At 39.4% G+C, this 22,224-nt stretch overlaps 1 protein-coding gene and 1 pseudogene across 2 annotated transcripts in view; both read right to left on the reverse strand.

The window, feature by feature from the left end:
• The window catches only part of LOC307100408 (glyceraldehyde-3-phosphate dehydrogenase-like), a 1,087,365-nt pseudogene that overhangs the window by 1,028,153 nt on the left and 36,988 nt on the right, over nucleotides 1–22,224 (reverse strand). The gene's annotated exons all lie outside the window — the stretch shown is intronic.
• CANX (calnexin) overlaps nucleotides 1–22,224 on the reverse strand; it is a 38,204-nt gene that overhangs the window by 13,919 nt on the left and 2,061 nt on the right. Inside the window, exons 2-6 of the mRNA XM_079772779.1 lie at nucleotides 5,732–5,905; nucleotides 5,355–5,428; nucleotides 3,406–3,464; nucleotides 2,475–2,616; nucleotides 1,967–2,048 (exon numbers count right to left, since the gene is read on the reverse strand). Of these exons, the coding sequence (XP_079628905.1) occupies nucleotides 1,967–2,048; nucleotides 2,475–2,616; nucleotides 3,406–3,464; nucleotides 5,355–5,428; nucleotides 5,732–5,902 (528 nt within the window). The 5' untranslated portion in view covers nucleotides 5,903–5,905. The remainder of the gene's footprint in view (nucleotides 1–1,966; nucleotides 2,049–2,474; nucleotides 2,617–3,405; nucleotides 3,465–5,354; nucleotides 5,429–5,731; nucleotides 5,906–22,224) is intronic.

Genomic DNA, 22,224 nt, shown 5'->3' on the forward strand with positions numbered 1-22,224 from the left:
TCAGATAGAGAAAGACGATGATATCATGATGTCACTTACAGGTGGAACCTAAAGAACAAAAACGAACAATACAGAAACCAAATCATTGATACAGAAACAAACGGATGGTTGCCAGATGGGAGGGGATTGGGGAGCTGGGTGAAAAAGGTAAAGGGATTAAGTAGAAGTTGGTAGTTACAAAAACAGCCACAGGCATGTAAAGTACAACATAGGTAATATAGGCAATAAGATTGTAATAACTACATATGGTGTCAGGTGGGTACTAGACTTACTACTAGGTGTACCGGTTAATAATGCGGATTTTGTAATCAGAGAAAACACGATAATTTCAAGAGAAACATCAAAAATGCTTTATTCAAAGTAATGTCCATCAATAGCTACACATTTCCCCCATCTTTCAGGTAATTTGTGGATACTTTCACAATGGAACTTTTCTTGTTTTGAGGCAAACCATTCAGAGACCCAATTTTCCACTTCTTCGTATGTTTTGAAGTGCTGCTCAGAAAGTGTGTGTGTGCCATTGATCAGAACAAGTGGTAATCTGAAGGAGCAAGGTCTGGTGAATACAGCGGGTGGGTTAACACTTCCCAGGCAAGATCTTTTGACTTGTCTTTAACTGGTTTTGAAGTGTGTGATGGTGCGTCATCATGAAGCAAAATTACTTTGCCGTGTCATCTGGCACATTCTGGTCCTTTCATGATCAAAGTGTGGTTCAGATTGATTATTTGTTGTCGGTAGTGATCAGTATTAGCCGTTTCACCTGGTTGTAGAAGCTCATAATACACCACACCTTCCTGATCCCACCAAACGCAGAGCATTGTCTTCTTTCCAAAGCGATTTGGCTTTGCAGTCAATGTTGATGGTTGATCAACCCATGATTTTGTGCATTTGGGATTCTCAAAATAAATCCACTTTTCATCACCAATCACAATTCGATGCAAAAAACACTTTCTTTCATGTCATTGAAGCAACATTTTACTGATGACTTTTTGGTTTTCCATTTGTCTTTCGTTCAGTTGATGTGGCACCCATTTTCCTTCCTTTAAAATCTTTCCCATTGCTTGTAAACTAACAGAACTGTTTGCTGAGCAACGTTTAATCTTTCTGCAAGTTGTTTTTGAGTTTGACACACATCTCCATCCAATAATGCTTGTAATTGTTGGTCTTCAAACTTTTTTGCTTGACCTGGATGTTCTTTGTCTTTCACATCGAAATCATCACTTTTAAAGTGTTTTAAACAGCATTCACAAGTATCTTGAGGTGGAGCTTGTTCACCATAAGCTTCCCGAAGTATACAATAACTTTTTCTTCAAAATATAGTAATGAATTAAAACTTCCCGCAAACGCTATTTTTTTGGCACGAAATTCGACATTTTTAAGTGTAAAAATATCTATGATGTGAACACCTTCAGAAAATTTGACATATGAAGTTTTGAAGCTTGCTGTCAATACAACAAAATAGCATACATATCAAATCGCATATGTATCAACATATGTGTAACTCCACCTATTGAAAAAAATCCGCATTATTAATTGGTACACCTAGTATTGCGGGTGTGGGGAATTCACCTCATAAATCATAAATGTCTAACCACTATGCTGTACACCAGAAACTAATAAAATAATATTGAATATCAACTGTATTAGAAAAAATTTTTATAAAGAGAAAAAAAGAAAAAGAAAAGCCGATTGGTTTATGAGGTTCATATAGATACCAATGAAAAGGGATAACATAAATTATTAGGAAATTTTACATGAGACTATTATGGAAGTGCTTAAAAAAACAAAGCAATGCATATATCTAGATAGTTACTGCTTCTTCCATAAAACAAAAAAAAATACATTTGTTAAAACAAGAATTACACAGAACAGAAATCAGGGATAAGATAGAACAATTTTGAAATTCACATTTCAAATCTTGAAAGATAATTATGGGTGGCTATATACAGAAATAGGAAGTACTTACCAAGTTTAGTTCCGGGGTTTTGGAAAGCAGCTTCACATAGGCACCACCACATTCTATTCCATTTTGGAAATTAACCTCATACCTAATTTCAGAGAGAAAAGCAGAAAATCATATGGCATTTTGAAATATCAAATTTCTTCATTACCCTTTTCCTCATCTTGGTCTCATGTTTAATCACAGGTCATGTTTGTCTTTAGGAAAGATTCCATCTTCTATGGCTTTGAATGGCTTCCCAATCCCCCCAAGCTTAATGCAGATTCCCAGTAAATACTTTTTGCAAATTCCAGAAGTTCATTTGCTATTAGGATAAAGAATAGCCAGTTTCTTTCAAAATAATTTATTGGGCAGGAAAATAACATTACATTACAAGATGCCTAAATGCACTTATCCCTATTATAACATATAGTAATTCTCATAATTTTTTTATGTAGAGTAACAGTTTTATAAAATCATGTCTTCTGATATCACCCTTCCTAGAAAGCTTCTATCAAAGAAGTGTCTCACTTACTGAACAATGAGAGGCTTGGTATCAAACAGGAAGGGCTTGTTCAGTTTAGCAGAGATGGCATGATGCTTGGCCCGAGACATCAATACAAGTCCTTTGTCCCCTGGAAGTTTTGTTTCCTTCATTTCATCTACCTCCCATTTTCCTACAAAACACACAAAAAGTTCCACTCCTTAACTGTACCTTTGAAGGTCCTTCAAATGGTAGTTGTGCAAGTCTGTCATACTGACATATTTTAACATATTCCACTTACCTATGAAAACTGGCCTATTAAATATTACACACACATATTAGGGTATGTTTTTTAAAAACCTGTAGCATATTCATTTTACCAATGCTTAAAAAAGACCTGCCATTTCCAACACACAACACCATAGGTGCTAAATTACCTTTCCATTTTATGGTGTAAAACAAATAGGTCTAACCCTTTAAATATAACGGAACACATGAAGATAGTAAAACTTGTGAGGAAAAAAATCTTAAAATGTGTACATATTCCTTTTAACCTTTTGCACTCGGATGTCGAGTGTGACTCGACACGGTTAGCATCGGTAGCAGCTCGTATGTCGAATTGTATTGAATGTATCAATAATTTGAAATATAAAAAAATCCAAATAAATAAGTTTGTATTAAAAAAAAACTCCAGTTTTTTATTCTACTGCCGAGCTTTATAAAATCTGGGGTATTTAAAAAATTAAATCCCGAGTAGAATAAAGGTATCGAGAAAAAAGCAAGCGAGTGCAAAGGGTTAAACTAGTCTTTTTTTTTTTAATTTAAATTCTTGTATTGTTTAAAGTATTATATATGTCTCCTTTTCCCCTCATTGAGCTCTCCCCAGCCATTCCCACCCCCCAGCTTAAACTAGTCTTAAGAGAATCATGGAAATGCTTCAAACCTCAATCTGCTATTATATTTAAGTCAAAGGAACTCTCACCATCATATTTGGCAATTTCATCATCAGTGTCATCTTTCTTGGCTTTGGATAAAATCCACCTGTAATTAAGACAAACCCCCAAATGAAGGTCCAAATGATAGCTGACTTGTGAAAAGCAATGTAAATACTAGCAAAAGCAGGATCTACCCAGCTCTTTTTAGCCTACTTAACCACTCTACTTTTAAGTTGTTTATATCTATCTGTCCAATTTTCCCAACACCATTTATTGAAGACTAGAGGCCCGGTGCACGGATTCATGCACTTGTGGGATCCCTCGGCCTGGCATGTGCTCTCTCCCAATCTGGGACCCCTTGAGGGATGTCAGACTGACGGTTTTGGCCCAATCCCCGCAGGCCAGGCCAAGGGACCCTGCCGGTGTACGAATCTGTGCACCCAGCTTCTAGTACACATATAAGATCTTTGGTTAATCTCTTCCAGCTCTCCCTCCTCCTCTCTGAAATTCAGTCTGTTCCATGTTTCCATGCCTATGTGTTGAGCATCTGCCCCCTGGTGGTCAGTGAGCGTCATAGCTACTGATCAAATGGTCAAATGGTCGAATGGTCACCTAGGCTTTTTTATATATATATAGATACTGTCTTGACTCCATTGCATGCTCTTGCCTCCTTTGTCAAATATTAATTGAGCGTAATGGCTTGGATTGATTTCTGGGGTCTCTTCTATTCCATCAATCTATGTGCCTGTTCTTGTGTCAGTACCAGACTGTTTTGATTACGATGGCTTTATAGTATAACTTGATATCTGACCACTCTACTTTTAAATGTCACATACGTAGTGATAATATATTGTACTCAATTCACAAACCTGTAAGAAAAGGTACCAAACCTGTAATCTAATTCCACTTTTTTTAAGACTCAAGAGAAAAAAAATTGCCTCAATCAAAGAACAAAATATAGGGTGGAACCCAGCCGGCATGGTTTAGTGGTTGAGTATTGACCTATGAACCAGGAGGTCATGGTTCAAGTCCCAGTCAGGGCACATGCCCAGGATGCGGCTTGATCCCCAGTGTGGGGCATGCAGAAGGCAGCTGATCAATGATTTTCTCTCATTATTGATCTTTCTCTCTCCATCTCTCTCTTCTTCTCTGAAATCAATAAAAATTTTTAAACTATATATATATATATATATATATATATATATATATATATATACACACACACACACACATACACATACACACACACACACTGAGTGGCCAGATTATTATGATCTGTGAACGCATAATAATCTGGCCACTCAGTGTATATATATATATATTAGAGGCCCAGTGCATGAATTCGTGCATGGGTGGGGTCCGGCCAGCCTGGCCAGGGGGAGGGGACATAGGCGGCTGGCCGGCCTGCCAGCTGGTCGAACACCTGGTCAAGGGGACAATTTGCATATTAGCCTTTTATTATATAGGATATACACTGAGTGACCAGATTATTATGAGTTCAGAGATCATAATAATCTGGCCACTCAGTGTATATATGCATATGGTGGAGGAGGAGAGAGAAATGGAAGCGATTACCGCATGTTTTAAGACTATTTTCCTAAATGGGTGTGAACACTAGAGATATAAAACAGTTATCACAATTTCACTATATAAGATGCTATTCTAAAAGGAATCCACTAGCCCTGACCTGTGGGGCTCAGGTGGTTGGAGCATCGTCCCATACACCGAAAGGTGGTGTGTTTGTTTCCCACTCAGGGCAAATAACTGGGTTGCAGATGTGATCCTGGGTCAGGGGGAATATGGGAGGCAACCAATTGATGTTTTTCTCACTTCGCTGTCTCTCTGTTGCTCTTTCTCTAAAGTCAATAAAAAGCATATCCTTGGTTGAGAAGAATAAAATAAAATAAAATAAATAAATAAATAAATAAATAAATAAGGAATTCGCTATTCCCCCACTTACATGTTTACCTGATTTCCCCCCCTAGGAAACACTTACCCAGACAGAGTTCCTCTGTCAAAGGAATCAGCAAAATACACTTCCCCTGTTGGAATTGGAGCTTTGTAGGTAACCTACAAATATAAAATTAAGTGTCAAATATAAAAATAAATTAAGAATTGACATTTTCAACAACATTCCTTAGTAGAATTTATTCTCTTGATTTGCTTTCAATTACCTCAAAATTCTCCTATCCTAGCTGGCTAGCCCTTGAATTCAATCTATGCAATTTATCTTTGGCAAGATATAGCAAAGGCTACCAGAGAGATCAGTAAGTACTTTAGTAGATTAGCTTTTCCTTTGAAAAATATCCAAATTTACCTTCACCCTTTGATTATCTCAAGAGGAAAAACAAAGATTCAAAGACCACTTCAAACCTTTGGAGATGGAGTGCTGATCTCTGGTTTCGATTTTGAGTCTTCTACCTCTTCAATGACATCATCCAGGTCATCCTCAATATCAATCACGTCATCATCATGACCCTCATGAGCCTGAATGACAGCAGTTCCAAGGACTAGCAACACACACAGCAACCACTTCTCTTCCATGATCTACATACAACAAGAGTAAAGTAAGTTAAATGTATCACCTCCGTTTAAAAATTTTGTCAAGACCAATAACCCCCCTCATTTAAAATTAAGGCTTTCAAATCAGAACTAAAAGGAACTTTATAGTGAATATCTCATTTTACAGAAAAAGAAAATAAGCCCATAGAGAGTCAGGGGTTTTCCTAACTAGTTCAAAGGATTCAATTTAGTGGGGGGTAGGGGGATGGGGGTGGGGGATGGGGGAGACATATGTACTACTATTTCTAATACCTTAAACAATAAAATTTTTTTTAAAAAGATTCAATTTCATGAATATTTCAAAATAAAACTCAAAAATAAACAATTGTCCTAAAAAACAACAAAAAAACCCACACAAAAAATCAATTGTCATATCATGTTGGCTCCACAGAGCTAGAATATTAAAATACAATTTCAAGTTAACCTCTTTCATTTGAAAAAAACCTTGACAAATGACAAAAGCACCTTATGTATATTAATTTACCAGTATTGATTAAAACATTACAATGTAATGGTAACAGAGGAACCAACTAGCTTCACATTAAATACTTAATATAGACACTGCTGCTGTTGTTCAAAGATCAAGTGTAGATATAGTTTTAAATTAGTGTAAGAAGACTCAAGAAAACAAATTAAACCAAATTCCAGCTACTTTTATCTATTATTTTCTAAACACTTAATTGCCTTGTGTATTGTATTATACTGTCAGTGGGTCCTCTTTCCAAGGACCACAGATCCAAAGACATAAAAACTGAGCCACATGGATGCACAAAATGATTTGGTAGTATGTAGTAGAGTTTCAATTCTGCAAGATAAAGAGTTCTATAAATAGATGAAGGTAATAGGTGCACAATGTGACTGTACCTAATGTCACTGAATTGTACACTTGGTTTGACCACTGGTCAGGGCATGTTCAAGAATCAACCAATAAATGCATGAACAAATCTCTCTCTCTCTCTCTCTCAAATCAATCAATCAATCAATCAATCATTCAATCAATCAATTCTTTTTTAAAAAAGAAAGAAAACTGAGCTTAATTTTTTTGTCTCCTGTTTACAATGGAGACCTTTATTTCTCAGGTAAAATCCAAAACAAACAAAAACAAAGAAAGAACTGAAGTAAAGGGCTCCTTCATAAACTTCAATGATCCCAATTCACAACCATGACTGTCATTTAACCATCTAGAAAAAAATGTAAATCAAATTATTCTAGTGCTAAATTTAATGCCAAATTCCTATAAAGTAACCCTTTGAAGTGAGTAAACTGAACTAGACTTTCATATATCATTTGGTGGCATTTTTTTTATTTAATGGATCTTGGGACTGTGTTCACAAAATGAAAAAGGTACAGTTCACTGGATTCCTAAACACTTAGCATTTAGGCAGTACAGAAAATAAAAGTGCTCAATAAAGTCATCCATAACCTTTCCTAGGACTGGTAACAGTTTTTAGAAGAAACTTTCAATGTCAACATTCTGCTATGGTTTCTTATATACTTAAAAAAATACTAATAATCTCTTATTCACTGGAAAGACCTGTAATCTCTGCTGTCAAAATAGTACACATGGCATAGCAATATGGCTTTATTTACACCTACAAGGGTTCTCTAAAACCACACAGATGGATTCAACACTTTATCTAAATTAACTCTATACAACTCCCAGGTTCACTCTCCTAGAAACAATGCTATAAATGGTGATTAGAGCCCTGGCCGGGTGGCTCAGTAGGTTGAGCATTGACCCATACATCAAAAGGTTGCAGGTTTGACCCCAACTGATGTTGCTTTCTCACATCCATGTCTCTCTCAAAAAAATCAATAAAACATATGTTCGGTGAGGCTTGAAAAAAAGTAGTTGTTTTCAAAAAACAGTGGTTGGGCCTGACTGGCATGGTTCTGTGGTTGAGCATCAACCTACAAACCAGGAGGTCATGGTTTGATTCCCAGTCAGGGCACATGTCCAGGTTGCAGGCTCGAACCCCATTGAAGAACAGATCATGCAAGAGGCAGCGATCAATTATTATCTCTCATCATTGATGTTTCTATCTCTCCCTCTCCCTTCCTCTCTGAAATAAATAAAAATATATATTTTAAAAATACAGTGGTTGGATTTCCAGGGATAAACTACAAAACAAAATTAGCCCAGCCCTGGCCGGTTTGCACAGTGATTAGTGTCGGCCCCCAGACAGAAGGGTCTCAGGTTTGATTCCCAGTCAAGGGCACGTGTCTTTCTCATGTCGATGTGTCTTTCTAATGTCAATTTTTCTCTCCCTCCCTCCTTTCTCCCTTCCTCCTCTCTCTCTCTCTAAAAAAAAAAAAAAAAAAAATCAATAGAAAAAATATCCTCATGGGAGGATTAAAAAACAAAACAAACTAAATTAGCTAAAATAATATATAGTTACAACTTTTAAAAAGTAAAACGAAATGTGGTAATAACAGTAGTAACTAAATAAAACACAAAACTGATGGATTAATTAGGACAATGTAATGAAGCTGGAACACTGTTACTTAAAGAAAAAGCTAGTCAGGGAGATGGTCTAGTAGGCTATTTACCTTTAATAAAGGGAGGACTGATTTTTCTCACAATAATTTTTAGTTTGTTGATATATTGTTACTATGGACTGAATTATATTTTCCTAAAATTAACATATTGAAGCCCTAACTCCCAATGTGACTATATTTGGAGGCAGGACCTTCAAGAAAGTAATTAAAAGAGATCATAAAGGTGGGACCCTAATCCAGGAGAACTGGTGTCCACATAAGAGGAGTGCTTATGAACAAAGTCCACGTGAGGACACAGTGAGATGGTAGCTCTCTGCTAATCAAGGACAAAGTCCTCACCAGAAAATGACCCTGCCGACACCTTGATCTTGGACTTCCAGCCTCCAAAACTGTGAGAAAATAAATCTCTAGTTTTTTAAGAAACATATATATATATATGTATGTATTGTTGATTTCAGAGAGAAAGGAAGAAAAAAATCATTGATAGGCTGCCTCCTGCATGCCCCACACTGGAGATCGAGCCCACAAGTGGGGCATGTGCCCTGACCAGGGATCGAACTGTGACCTCCTGGTTCATAGGTTGACACTCAACCACTGAGCCACACTGGCTGTGCAATCTCTGGTGTTTAACTCTATTGTTACGTTATGGCAGAATGAGCAGACCAATACAATTGTCCTTAGGTTTTTCAGTATAATGTTGTAAGGTATGCTTCACAAATGGGGAAAGAGTCTATTGGGCCTCACCCTAGGTAGATTTGGGCCGGGCCCCAGGCCTGACTTTCACCTTCCTAACAAGTTCCAGGCATGGATGCTGAGGCTGCTGGCTCAGGAGCCACACTTTGAGTACTGCTGCTTAGGATTCATGAATAGCCCATTTGTGCTTTGCTTTCCAGTTTACAAACACTTTCACATATGTAAGCCTCTCATGAGGTATTACTCTCATTTTACTTTACATACTAGGAACTTAGTAAAATTATAATAATCTACTCATTATCACAACTAATACCTGAGAGTCAAAGACTCCAAATCCTGTATTACTATTATATTACACTGAATGTCTTCATGTAGCTGAATACTCAGGAGGTGTGACAAAGACAAAGGACAAGAAGACTAGTCAGGAAGAGCACTAACCACAGTGATCTGGAATAGGGGGTTCAGGTAGGGTTTAGTGAGGGAGGATGCAACTGCACAAAACCTAGCCCGGGTGGATGGACCAAGGAACCTGGGGGAAAGACATCTACGTTGGGGAGGAGTCAGAATGGCCTCATTTGAAAGGAAAACAGTTTTCAGGTGGCGGAGGCTACCAGACCTGTCAGGAACAACATAGGAAGTCTCCAGCAAACTTCAGGAAATGCACTTCTCAGTGTGCACGTACGCATCTGTTACTTTCACATTATTCAGAGGGTGATTTAAACTTTGAGGAACCATTGCCAAACCAAGACAAATTGGTTCTCATAGATGTGCACTTGTAAGCCTTAGCCACTACTGGCTTTACATATGCTGGTTCTTTGGCTTTTAAAATATGTTTTTATTGACTTTAGAGAAAGAAGGGAGAGGGATTGAGAGACAGAAACATGGATCAGAGAAACATTGATCGGCCGCCTCCTGCAAGCCTCCTACTGGGGATCGAACTCGAAACTCAGGCATGTGCCCTGACCAGAAATCAAACCATGACCTCTTGGTTCATGGGTCAATGTTCAATCACTGAGCAACAGCAGCTGGGCTATATATGCCGTTTTAACAATTGGAATTTTCCAATACTCCCAAGAAAATAGTGCAGTAAATAGGTCTAGTTGCAAGAGCTACTATTAAGCCATCTTAAATGTTACAAGTGTTATTAGAAACCTGTCCACATTTACAATTGAAGACTATATTTTAACATGAACTAGCCTGTTCGGTGTGGCTCAGTGGTTGAGCATTGACCTATGAACCACCAGGTCACATGCCCGGGTTGCGAGCTTGATCCGCAGTGGGGCCATGCAGGAGGCAGGCGATCAATAATTCTCTCTCATCATTGATGTTTCTCTCTCTCTCTCCTTTCCTCTCTGAAATCAATAAAAAATATATATTTTTTTAAAAAATGATCTAATTCTCTGCATTGTTACTGAAAATTCAACATTACCAAGAAACAAAATATCCCCTCATTTTAGTCCTCCTATATCAAATACACTGAGTCGCCAGATTATTATGATCTGTGAACGCATAATAATCTGGCCACTCAGTGTATGTGTGTGTATTTATTAGAGGCCCAGTGCATGAATTCGTGCATGGGTGGGGTCCGGCCAGCCTGGCCAGGGGGAGGGGACATGGGCAGTTGGCCGGCCTGCCTGCTGGTAAAACTCCTGGTCGAGGGGACAATTTGCATATTAGCCTTTTATTATATAGGATATACACTGAGTGGCCAGATTATTATGCATTCAGAGATCATAATAATCTGGCCACTCAGTGTAGAGTCCTTTTAAAAGATAGTACGTATAGAGCAGGTACGTAAAAAGGATACTGCATTATTATGCTTATTAGAAGAAAACACAAAATTTAGTTGATCTTGGGCTTGACAATGAGCTTTTAATACAACATCAAAAGCAAGATACATGAAAGAAAAAAGTTAGACTATTAAAATTAAAAACCTCAACTCTGTAAAAGGCACATCAAATTGAAAGACAAATCAGACCAAGAAAACATTTGCAAAATACATATCTGACAACAGACTGGTTTCAAAATACACAAAGAACTCAAATTCAACAATAAGAAACAAACCACTCAATTAAAAAATGGGTAAGCCTGGATGGTGTGGTTCAGTGGTTGAGCTCTGACCCATGAACCAGGAGGTCATGGTCAGGACACATGCACGGTTATGGGCTTGATCTCCAGTAGGGGGCGTGCAGGAGGCATCTGATTAATGATGTTCTTTTCTGATCTGTTTCTATCTCTATCCCTCTCCCTTCCTCTCTCTCTAAAAATCAATAAAAACATATAAAAGAACATATTAAAAAATAAATAACTCATTAGGTTTAAAAATAAAAAATCCTATGTAATTAAAGCCTAATATGCTAAGTGTCCAGTCGTTCCTTCAACCAATCAAAGTATAATATGCTAATGATACGCTAAGGCCACTCAACCGCTCACTATGACGTGCACTGAACACCAGGGGGCAGACCCTCCAACGGGTAGGTTAGCCTGCTGCTGGAGTCCAGCTGATCAGGACTGGGCAAGACGAGCTGGACACGCCCAGAGCCCTCCGGCATCCCTCCCCGGCCCGATCATGCACCGGTGGGGTCTCTCAGCCTGGCCTGCACCCTCTCACAATCTGGGACCCCTCAGGGGATGTTAGAGAGCTGGTTTTGGTCCGATCCCGCAGGTCAGGCCGAGGGACCCCACTGGTGCATGAATTTGTACACCAGGCCTCTAGTAAATATATAAAAAACAGGCAAAAGATGTAAACAGATACCTCATCAAAGAAGATATTCAAATGGCAAATGAGCATGGAAAAAAGATGCTCAGTATCACTTGCCATAACATAATTACAAATTAAAACAATATACCACCATGCACCTGTTAGAATGGCTAAAAAACAAAAACAAACAAACAAACAAAAAACAAAAACCTGGCAAGGATGTGAAGCAAGACAAACTCTCATTTCATTGCTGGTGAAAATGCAAAATAGTACAGACACTTTGGAAGATAGTTAGGTAATTCATGTTTATAATGTATATCATATGATTTGGCAACTGTGCTCCTAGGCACTTAACCAACTGATCTGAAAGCTTACAACTGCACAAAAACCTGCGTGCAAATATTCTTAGCGTCTTTATCCATACCCAAAACTTTAGAAACCCAAATGTTCTTCAATAGGTCAATAAACTAGAACACCCACAAATAGACTATTGTTCAGCAATTAAAAGAAATGAACTATCAAGTCATAAGTTGAATAGGTAAGCATAGTGAAACTATTCTGTATGCTATATATAATTATGGATGTATGGCACTATGCATTGGTCAAAACCCATTAAAACTTTACAGCACAAAGAGCAAATCTTAACGTATGAAAAATTTTACAAATCATCTAGGTCAAATGACCCAAGGATAGCATGCAGGATGTAATACAATCTAATGTATTATAAATGAAAAAACTTCATTCAAGAAGGTGAGGGAAAAGAAATTGAGCAAAGACACTTTGGAAGGGGTGCAGTCTGTAAAACTAGACTGTACAAAAGCACTTTTCTTAGTTGGTAAATTGTTTCTCACAGGTGTGCAGATGAACAATCCGGATGCTACTACACATGTATATTGAAATTGAACAATGAAGTAAAGGAATGGTGGATGATGGGAGGCACTATAATGTTGGGTATGGGAATTTACAGATAAACAAGGGAAAGAGGCCAGAATAATCTACGTGGTAATGGGCAGGAGTTGGAGCCATCAGCACAATCTTATGTTTAGATTAATATACAGAGGTTACATATAGGAACATTTAAATATGTGCACATACACCACTTAATCTATACACATATATTTTCTTGTTCTGTCAGCTAAGAGGGACTAGAAGAAACTACACCCCAGCAGAATAAATACACCTAGTACCAAATCTTGATTTCTAGTATCATCTCCAATGAAAGGAAATGGCTCCTTGAAGAAATGACTGATTCTAATATTAAAGCAGAAAATACACAAGACGAGCCTGGAGCATTCTGTAGTGCCAGAAAGGAAAGAAGTGTTCAAAAAAGGTAAAACAAAAAACCCCACAATGATGGAGTTGTGTGAAAGGAATACAAGAAAGATCTCCCAAAGGCCAAAGCTGGAACAGTAGAAGCAACAAAATAAGTGGCATTAGATTATGCCCCAAAGTATAAAAAAATGCCCATGAATCTATACTGCTAAAAATAGATGACAGAATAAATAAATGGGAGACAAACTTCCCATGCAGAAATATTCCAAGTAATTTATGTAGATACTCTACCCTCAAGAAGCATCACTATCCTATCCTTTAAGTGTGGGCCGCACACAGTGACCTCCTTACAAACAAGCCAGACAGTATAAAAAAAAGAGGGTGGGGGGAAAGAAACAGATAAAATTGACAGTGGAGAAACCTGGCAAACACACCTCAGCCAGGTGATCAAGGTCAACATCCAGTGTGATAGGTCATGTTGATAGTATGTGCCCTTGATACAATGTGATGAAAACAGTACCTTTAACCTCTGTGGTCTTCCTCCTAAAAATCCATATCCCCAGTCTAATCATAAGAAAAACATCAAGCAAGTCCCAGTAGAGGGACATTCTACAAAATAACCTGACCAGCCCTCAAAAATGTCAGTTATCAAAAACAAAGCCTAAAAACTGTTGCAGCCAGGAGGAGCCTAAGGAGACATGATGATTAAATGTAGTGTGGATCCTTGGACAGAAAAAGGACAGTGGGGGAAATATTAAGGGGGGGAGGGACCTGTATTAAACATGGACTTTAGTTAATAATTATGTATCAATATTGGTTCATTAATTGTAATAAATGTACTATACTAAGTTGTTAATAATAGGGGAAACTGGGTCTGGATTATATGGGAATCCTCTGTACTATCTTTATAATTTTCCTATACATTTTAAATTGTTCTAAATACGTTTAAGAGGATTTCATAAGTTTGTCCCTTTTTAAGTCTTCATTTATCTTTACATTTACAGAATCATAAGCAGAGTGCATCCTTCTCTGTTGTCACCCACTGTTTCTAAAAATATCAATAGGAAATACACTGAGTGGCCAGATTATTATGATCTCTGAACGCATAATAATCTGGCCACTCAGTATATACATGTTAGTGGCCCGGTGCATGAATTCGTGCATGGGTGGGGTCCGGCCAGCCTGGCCCGGGGGAGGGGACATGGGCAGTTGGCTGGCCTGCCTACTGGTCAAACTCCTGGTCGAGGAGACAATTTGCATATTAGCCTTTTATTATATAGGATATACAATGAGTGACCAGATTATTATGCGTTCAGAGATCATAATAATCTGGCAACTCAGTGTATACCTTTAATAGGAAATATACCAGGCTCAACTGGGCTTTTGATAAAAGCTGGATGGCAGAATTCAAGACTATTTTCTGTTTAGTCACAAGTTTGAACTGTGAGAATTCTTTGTTACAAAAGAGTAAAAGGAGAGCCCAGCTAGTGTGGCTCAGTTGGTTGAGCATCATCCCATGCACAAAGAGGTCCCAGGTTCAATTACTGGTAAGGGCAAACGACCATGTTTCAGGCTGAATCTCCAGAAGGGTGCATGCAGAAGGCAGATGATTAATGTTTCTCTCTCTCTCCCCGTCTCCTTTCCTCTCTCTAAAATCAATAACATATTTTAAAAAAACACAAAGGAGTAAAGAAGAAAATGCATCTGATGCCTCATCAGAGAGCCTGGAATGCTTTAGACACTAAATCAGTGATGGCGAACCTATGACACACGTGTCAGCACTGACACGCGTAGCCATTCCTGATGACACGCGGCCGCTGAGGTGGCCGCATGCCGAGGATGAAACATTTGCTGCTCCTGATGATGAAACATTTGCGAAATAATGTTTTTTCCTCAAAGTGATACACTACCCGAGTTATGCTCAGTTTTTAGGCGAAGTTTGACACACCAAGCTCAAAAGGTTGCCCATCACTGCACTAAATGAATGTTTGCTGACAGTTCAATGTCATGAGTGCCAACTAGGTATCAATCATTTCCTTAAAATTTGGTCTCTAACTTTCAGGAGCTCAATCTACATAGTGTATAAAGTCTGGAAACAAAACTTTTTTATATAGCCCTAGCCAGTTTGGCTCAGTGGATAGAGCGTCGGCCTGCGGACTGAAGCGTCAGGTTCGATTCTAGTCAAAGGCACATGCCCAGTGTGGGGCATGCAGGAGGCAGCCAATCAATGATTCTCTCTCATCGCTGATGTAGGGAGAGGGAGAGATAGAAACATCAGCGATGAGAGAGAATCATTGATTGGCTGCCTCCTGCACGCCCCCCACTGGGAATCAAGCCCAGAACCCGGGCATGTGCCCTTGACTGGAATCGAACCGGGAACCCTTCAGTCTGCAGGCCGATTCTCTATCCTCTGAGCCAAACTGGCTAGGGCTAAAAATATATTTTTAAAATAAACTTTTTTATATAAAAGGTGACTGTGATGGCACTGTATATTTGCCAATGTTTTCAGATTTTATGAATATACTGTATTATTAGTTCTAGAAATCAAGGTGGGGTTTTTTTGTTGGTTAATATAAAAATAAACCAACATTATAACCTATCTTTTATCAATCTAACCTGCAAAAAATATGCAGTTATGGCAGTACTATGTAAGACTCTTGCTAGTAATTTCCTTCTATTAAAAAATGCCAAAAAAGTAAAAATTTCAAAATGAATAACTGACACAGATAAAACTGCACAGAACTATGTACAAACAAGGGCATGTAATATCTGGTAAAATCTAAGTAAGTTCTGTAGATTGCACCAATGTCAAGTTCCTACTTTTGCTACTCTACCATAGTTTATGATGCTACATTGGGGGGAAGCTGGGTGATGATTACAGGGACTTCTATATATACTATTCTTCCAACTTCTTGCAGGTCTGTAATTATTTCCAAATTAACAGCTTAAAAAAAAAGTATTATTGGATCATTGAAGATGGTTCTTTAAACTTGATCAAATTGTCCAACAACCAGCTTTAAATTGACCTGGTCCTCTAAAACACAAAGCCACAAAGACAGACTCAGAAATGTAAATTGGATTATAAATTTGAACTTGATGAGGTAAAATCTTTCTCCTTTTCTTTCAGTTACTTACAGCTTTGTTTTTAGTAATCAAATATAATTATCTACCTATATTCAAATCAGAGACTCCCTGCCCTCTGGGATCACATGGACAAATATACACAAAAACAAGAAAACAGGAGCCAAATATACACACATTTATAATATACATTTATTATATAAACTAGAGGCCCAGTACACGAAATTCCTGTGCTCCCGGAGGGGAGGGGGCAGGGAGGCCTCAGCCAGGCCTACGCCCTCTCGCAGTCCAGGAGCCCTCAGGGGATGTCTGACTGACGGTTTAGGCCCACTCCCAGTGAGGCGAGGAGCGGGCCTAAGCTGTCAGATGACCCTTAGCGCTGCCACGGAGGTGGGAGAGGCTTTCACCACCGCGCTCCCCCTGTGGGAGTGTATTGACCACCAGGGGTCAGCTCCTGCGCTGAGCGGCTGCCCCCTGGTGGTCAATGCATGTTACAGCAACCGGTCGTTCCACTGTTCAGTCGATTTGCATATTAGCCTTTTATTATATAGACTCGAGGCCCGGTGCACAAAATTTGTGCCTGAGGGTGGGGGGTCCCCCCTCAGCCCAGCCTGCACCCTCTCCAATCCAGGACCCCTTGGGGGTTGTCCGACTCACAATCTGGGACCACTGGCTCCTAACTACTTGCCTGCCTGCCTGATCGCCCCTAAATGCCGCCCCCTCCTGCTGGCCTGGTCATCCCACGCAGCCTGCTGTTCAGTCGTTTGGTCGTCCCTCACTAACCCTCCAGCCAGCCTTTTCGCCCCACGCAGCCTGCTGTTAGGTCGTTACTGTGAGGGTGTCCCTAGCAATTTGCATATTACCCTTTTATTAGTAACTAGTAACCCGGTGCACGAAATTCATGCACATTAAAAGGGGATTAATTAGAGGAAATAATTTAATATTGCTATTTGCCCTTTCTCTATAATAGAAGTGTCAGACATGAAAGAAAATTAGTAAAATGTATATGAAAACCTTCCTCCTGTCAGAGCCTGGGGCTCACCACGGGGCCCAGAGTCAAGTTCCCACCCACCCACATGCACCTCAAAATCGCGTGAGACCAGACCCAGCCGCACCCCCCCCCCACCCCCGCATTGGGCTAGATCCAGACCCGGCCAGTCCCACCCTTGTCAAGCCCTGCTGGGCAGGGGGCATAGCCTCAGGTGCCCTGGCCTGGTGCCAGGATGGGGGGCGTGGCCTGAGGTCCCCCAGCCCAGACTGGGGCATGCCTTGAGGTCCTCCGTCAAGCCCCACCAAGTGGGGGACACAGCCTGAGATTCCCCTATCAAGCCCTGCCAGGCGGGGGGGGGGGGGTTGGAGGTGGGGGGGCGGGGGGCGCGCAGCCTCAGGTCCCCCGTCAAGCCCTGCTGGGCGGGGGTACGGCCTGAATTCCCCCGACCCAGCACTGGGGGTGCACCTTGAGGTCCCCCATCAAGCCTCGCTGGGTTGGGGGCACAGCCTCAGGTCCCCTGGCCCGGTGATGAGGCGGGGGGCGTGGCCTGAAGTCCCCTGTCAAGCCCCACCTGGTGGGGGGCGCGGCCTGAGGTCCCCCAGCCTGGCGCTGGGGTGGGGGTAGCAGCCTGAGGTCCCCTAGCCCAGCACCAGGACGGGAAGTGCACCTTGAGGTCCCCTGTCAAGCCCCACGGCGGCGGGGGAGGACGTAGCCTCAGGTTCCTGCTGATTGCTCGTTAAGGCTCCTTATGGGAACTTTGCCTCAGCTGTGGGTACAGCCATCTTTGTGATGGAGTGATGGTCAATTAGCATATTCCCTCTTTATTAGATAGGATTATTAGATAGGATGGATGCTTTCTGACTTGCTTCCCAATTTCCCAAGGACCAAGCAAAAAGCCCAACTCTCAAAATCTCAGGGTTAGGAAGATTCTTCAAGAGCATCTACTCTACTCACGTTTATTATTTCAATCTGCTCTTAACTCTTAAAAGAGTGAATTTACCTTAAATTCAAGAGATGGAAGTTTCCTATTTTAACCCTTTGCACTCGCTTGCTTTTTTCTCGATTCCTTTATTCTAATGCTAACCGTGTCGAGTCACACTCGACATCCGAGTGCAAAAGGTTAAAAATTATGATTCAGAAAATTAATTCTTCATATACATGGCAGTACAGTGTATGTGGTATAACCTGTACCCATCAGAGAAACCTGGATTTTAAGACTCTCTCGCTCCTTTCTAGCCTTGCTCAGCTCACTGAACTTCTAGGAGTCTTCTGTCCCTACATTATAAATGCCTAACTCAAAGGCTTGCTGTGAAAATATAAAAAAGATAATGCAAAGTTCATCAGAGTCCAATACTTTATAGGTATACCCAAATGGTTTGTCCTTTGATATACAAAGTATAACCACAGTGAATACATTTTCTATTCTTACACTGGACCAAAAGGTCTAATATGCCTGCCTACTCCTCCAAAGTATTTCAACAAAGCTGAATGATTTTACATAACAAGAAAAACTTACTTCCCTCCTAGTATATTTCTTCTTTAACTCTACCTTGCAATGATGCATATACAATTTTAACATTTGGATATGGAAGTCTCCATGTTTATCTATGATATTTTTTCTCTGCTATCACCAATTACTTTTCTTTATGAATTCTCTGAAATTTAATTTATTTTTGGTTAATGATAATTCTGTTCTCAGCATACATTCTAAAAAGTCCCTATTATTTTACTATACACATTTAATGGCATACATAAGACTTTGAACACAAAATATTCTATTTAACAGAAACAAACACACCCTGCATCAAATTTTAGCAAATTCAGGCAACTTAGATCAATTTTAGGAATGGGCAAACACCAAAGAAATATTGAATTTGCCACCTTCCAAACGCAGAAACTTTATCCTTATTGAAGGGACCTATTAAAAATAAGAGAATTATATCAAAGAAAGATCTTTAAAACAAATGGAGACTCAAATTATGTTTAAATTTTTATAGTTTATCTTTTCAAGTTAAGTCTACTTTCATACCTATTCTTTTTAAAAAATATATTTTTTATTGATTTTTTTACAGAGAGGAAGGGAGAGGGACAGAGTTAGAAACATCGATGAGAGAGAACCATTATCAGCTGCCTCCTGCACACCCCCTACTGGGGATGTGCGCGAAACCAAGGTACATGCCATTGACTGGAATCGAACCTGGGACCTTTCAGTCTGCAGGCCGACGCTCTATTCACTGAGCCAAACTGGTTAGGGCCTTTCATAACTATTTTCATAAGAGATGTTGGTCTATGACTTTCTTTTCTTGTAAAGTCTTTGTCTGCCTTTGGTATCAATACTTTGCCTCATAGAATGGGGAAGTGTTCTCCCCTCTTCTGTTTTTGGAAAGAATTTGTGAAGGATTGGTATTTCCTTCTCTAAGTATTTGGTAGAATCACAAGTAAAGCCATTTGCTTTGTGGAACTTTTGTTTCTCAAAATAAATTAGGAAATTTCAACTTTCATTCCTTTAATCCATGAGAAATTACAAGAGGATCAGAAATCCCAGGGAAAGGATTATTTCTTTGTCTCTTAATCAGATTGAGAAAGTTCCTTTCTATTCCTGGTTGTTGAGTGTTTCTATAATGAAAGGGTTTTGCATTTTGTTAAATTCTGTGTCTATTGAGATGATCATGTGGTTTTTATCCTTCTTTAAAGTGGGATATCACATTAATTATTGTATGTTGAACCAACTTTGCATTCATAGGAAAAACCCCAGTTGGTCATGGTGAATAAATCCTTTTTATATATTGCTATTTTCTGTTTGCTAGCATTAAGTATTTCTGCATAAAAGATATTGGTCTATGGTTTTCTTTTCTTATATACTCTTTTTCTGGCTTTGGTATCAGGGCTTCATAGAATGAACTGGGAAGTGTTCTCTCCTCTTCTATTTGTTTGGAAGAGCTTTTGAAGGATTGGTGTTTAATTCTTCTGTAAGTATTTAGTAGAATTCACCAGTGAAGCCATTTGGTTCCAGGCTTTTCTTTGTGGGACCTAATCTCTTAAAAGTAGATAGCAAACTCCAATTCTAATTTCTTTAATCCATGAGAAATTAATAAGAGGAACAGAAGAAATTACCTAGCTAATGTTCTTGGTTGTTTTAAAAAGGTGATTTTTAAAAAGGTACTGTGTAATAAAAGCTGCGGCAGTCTTTCATGTTGGCTATCCATTTATCTGTTTAAATTTTAAATCTTATTGGGTAAAGTTATGTTAGGTTGTTGAACTTATTTATCACAAGAACCCCAAGATGTTCTATTATTCCCATTTGACACAGAAGGAATTTAAGTCTAAAAGAAGTTAAACAAACTTGTCCAAGGTTACAGTTTACATATACACTGAGTGGCCAATTATGATCTCTGAACGCATAATAATCTGGCCACTCAGTGTATATGTAAACTGTAACCTATATAATAAAAGGCTAATATGCAAATTGTCCCCTCCACCAGGAGTTCGACCAGCAGGCAGGCCGGCCAACTGCTCATGTCCCCTCCCCCTGGCCAGGCTGGCCGGACCCCACCCATGCACGAACTCATGCACAGGGCCTCTAATATATATATTCACACTGAGTGGCCAGATTATTATGCGTTCACAGATCATAATAATCTGGCCACTCAGTCTATAGTAGTGTTTATGAGCAGAAACTCAGAAGTCATACTCATTCATCAGCGATCTAATAACTTGAAATATTGGGTGAATTACTCACCTCAGGGCCTCAGTTTCATCTCTACATTGAGAATAACCACATGATCTACTTAGGATTGTTGTATAAACAAAACGCTTGTAAAGTGCTTATGACAGTATCTGGCTTGGAGTATGTGCTCAACATCAGCAGGGAATTCTGTTACTAGTTGTTGCCCAGTGCTGCCATTCAAGCTTTAGTGGTTCTAAAATTCCTGAGTTTTAAAGCAAATAAGAAGTCTCAGATTGGAAAGGAAGCAGTCGCACATAAACCATTTTTCTTTTACTATTACTTTTTGTATTTTCTGATTTTACTACATGTATATCTAGTAAAAAAAACAAAAGCATTTAAGGTGGAAAAGTATATAAAATTCAAAATGGACTTTATTGTAAATGCTCATTCATTTAAAAGTAGATCCAGCCCTGGCTGGTTTTGCTCAATGGATAGAGCGTTGGCCTGCAGACTGAGGGGTCCCAGGTTCGATTCCAGTCAAGGGCACATGCCAGGGTTGTGGGCTCCATCCCCAGTGGTGGGCGTGCAGGAGGCAGCTATTCTCTCTCATTATTGATTTTTCTCTCTCTCTCCCTCTCCCTTCCTCTCTGAAATCAATTAAGAATATATTTAGCCGAAGCCGGGTTTGGCTCAGTGGATAGAGAGTCGGCCTGCGGACTGAGGGGTCCCGGGTTAGGTTCCGGTCAAGGGCATGTGCCTTGGTTGCGGGCACATCCCCAGTGGGGGTTGTGCAGGAAGCAGCTGATCGATGTTTCTCTACCATCAATGTTTCTGGCTCTCTATCCCTCTCTCTTCCTCTTTGTAGAAAATCAATAAAATATATTTTTTTTTAAAAAAGAATATATTTAAAAAAATAAAAATAAAATAAAAGCAGATCCATATTGTCTTTACAGTTCTGAATTTTGTTTTTCATTGACTGAAACATTAGAATCAATTTTTTCATAGCACACTTTTTTGCTATAAACCTAGGCTTATATTATGAATACTCAAAATATATTGCTGAGAATTGTCTAAATTCTTTTTTTTTTAAATCTCCAAATAATTTCACAGCTCAGTTAAGCTTAATTTTAAAGTACAAATGTTGCGCCCTGGCCAGTGTGGCTCAGTTGATTGGAGTGTGTTCTGTACACCGAAAGGTTGATTCACAGTCAGGGCACATACCTAGATTGTGGGTTCGGTTCCCAGGTGGGGTGTGTACGAGAGGCAACCATATTTCCCTTCTCTAAAATCAATAAACATACCCTTGGGTGAGGATTAAAAAAAGAAACACAACGTTGCAGTTAACAAAGCATTCAACCAACACTTTTCTGACAAAATTCTACAGTAAACTATATAGGTTA

This window comes from Cnephaeus nilssonii, assembly GCF_951640355.1.
Source record: "Cnephaeus nilssonii genome assembly, chromosome: 5".
Taxonomy (NCBI): Eukaryota; Metazoa; Chordata; class Mammalia; order Chiroptera; family Vespertilionidae; genus Cnephaeus; species Cnephaeus nilssonii.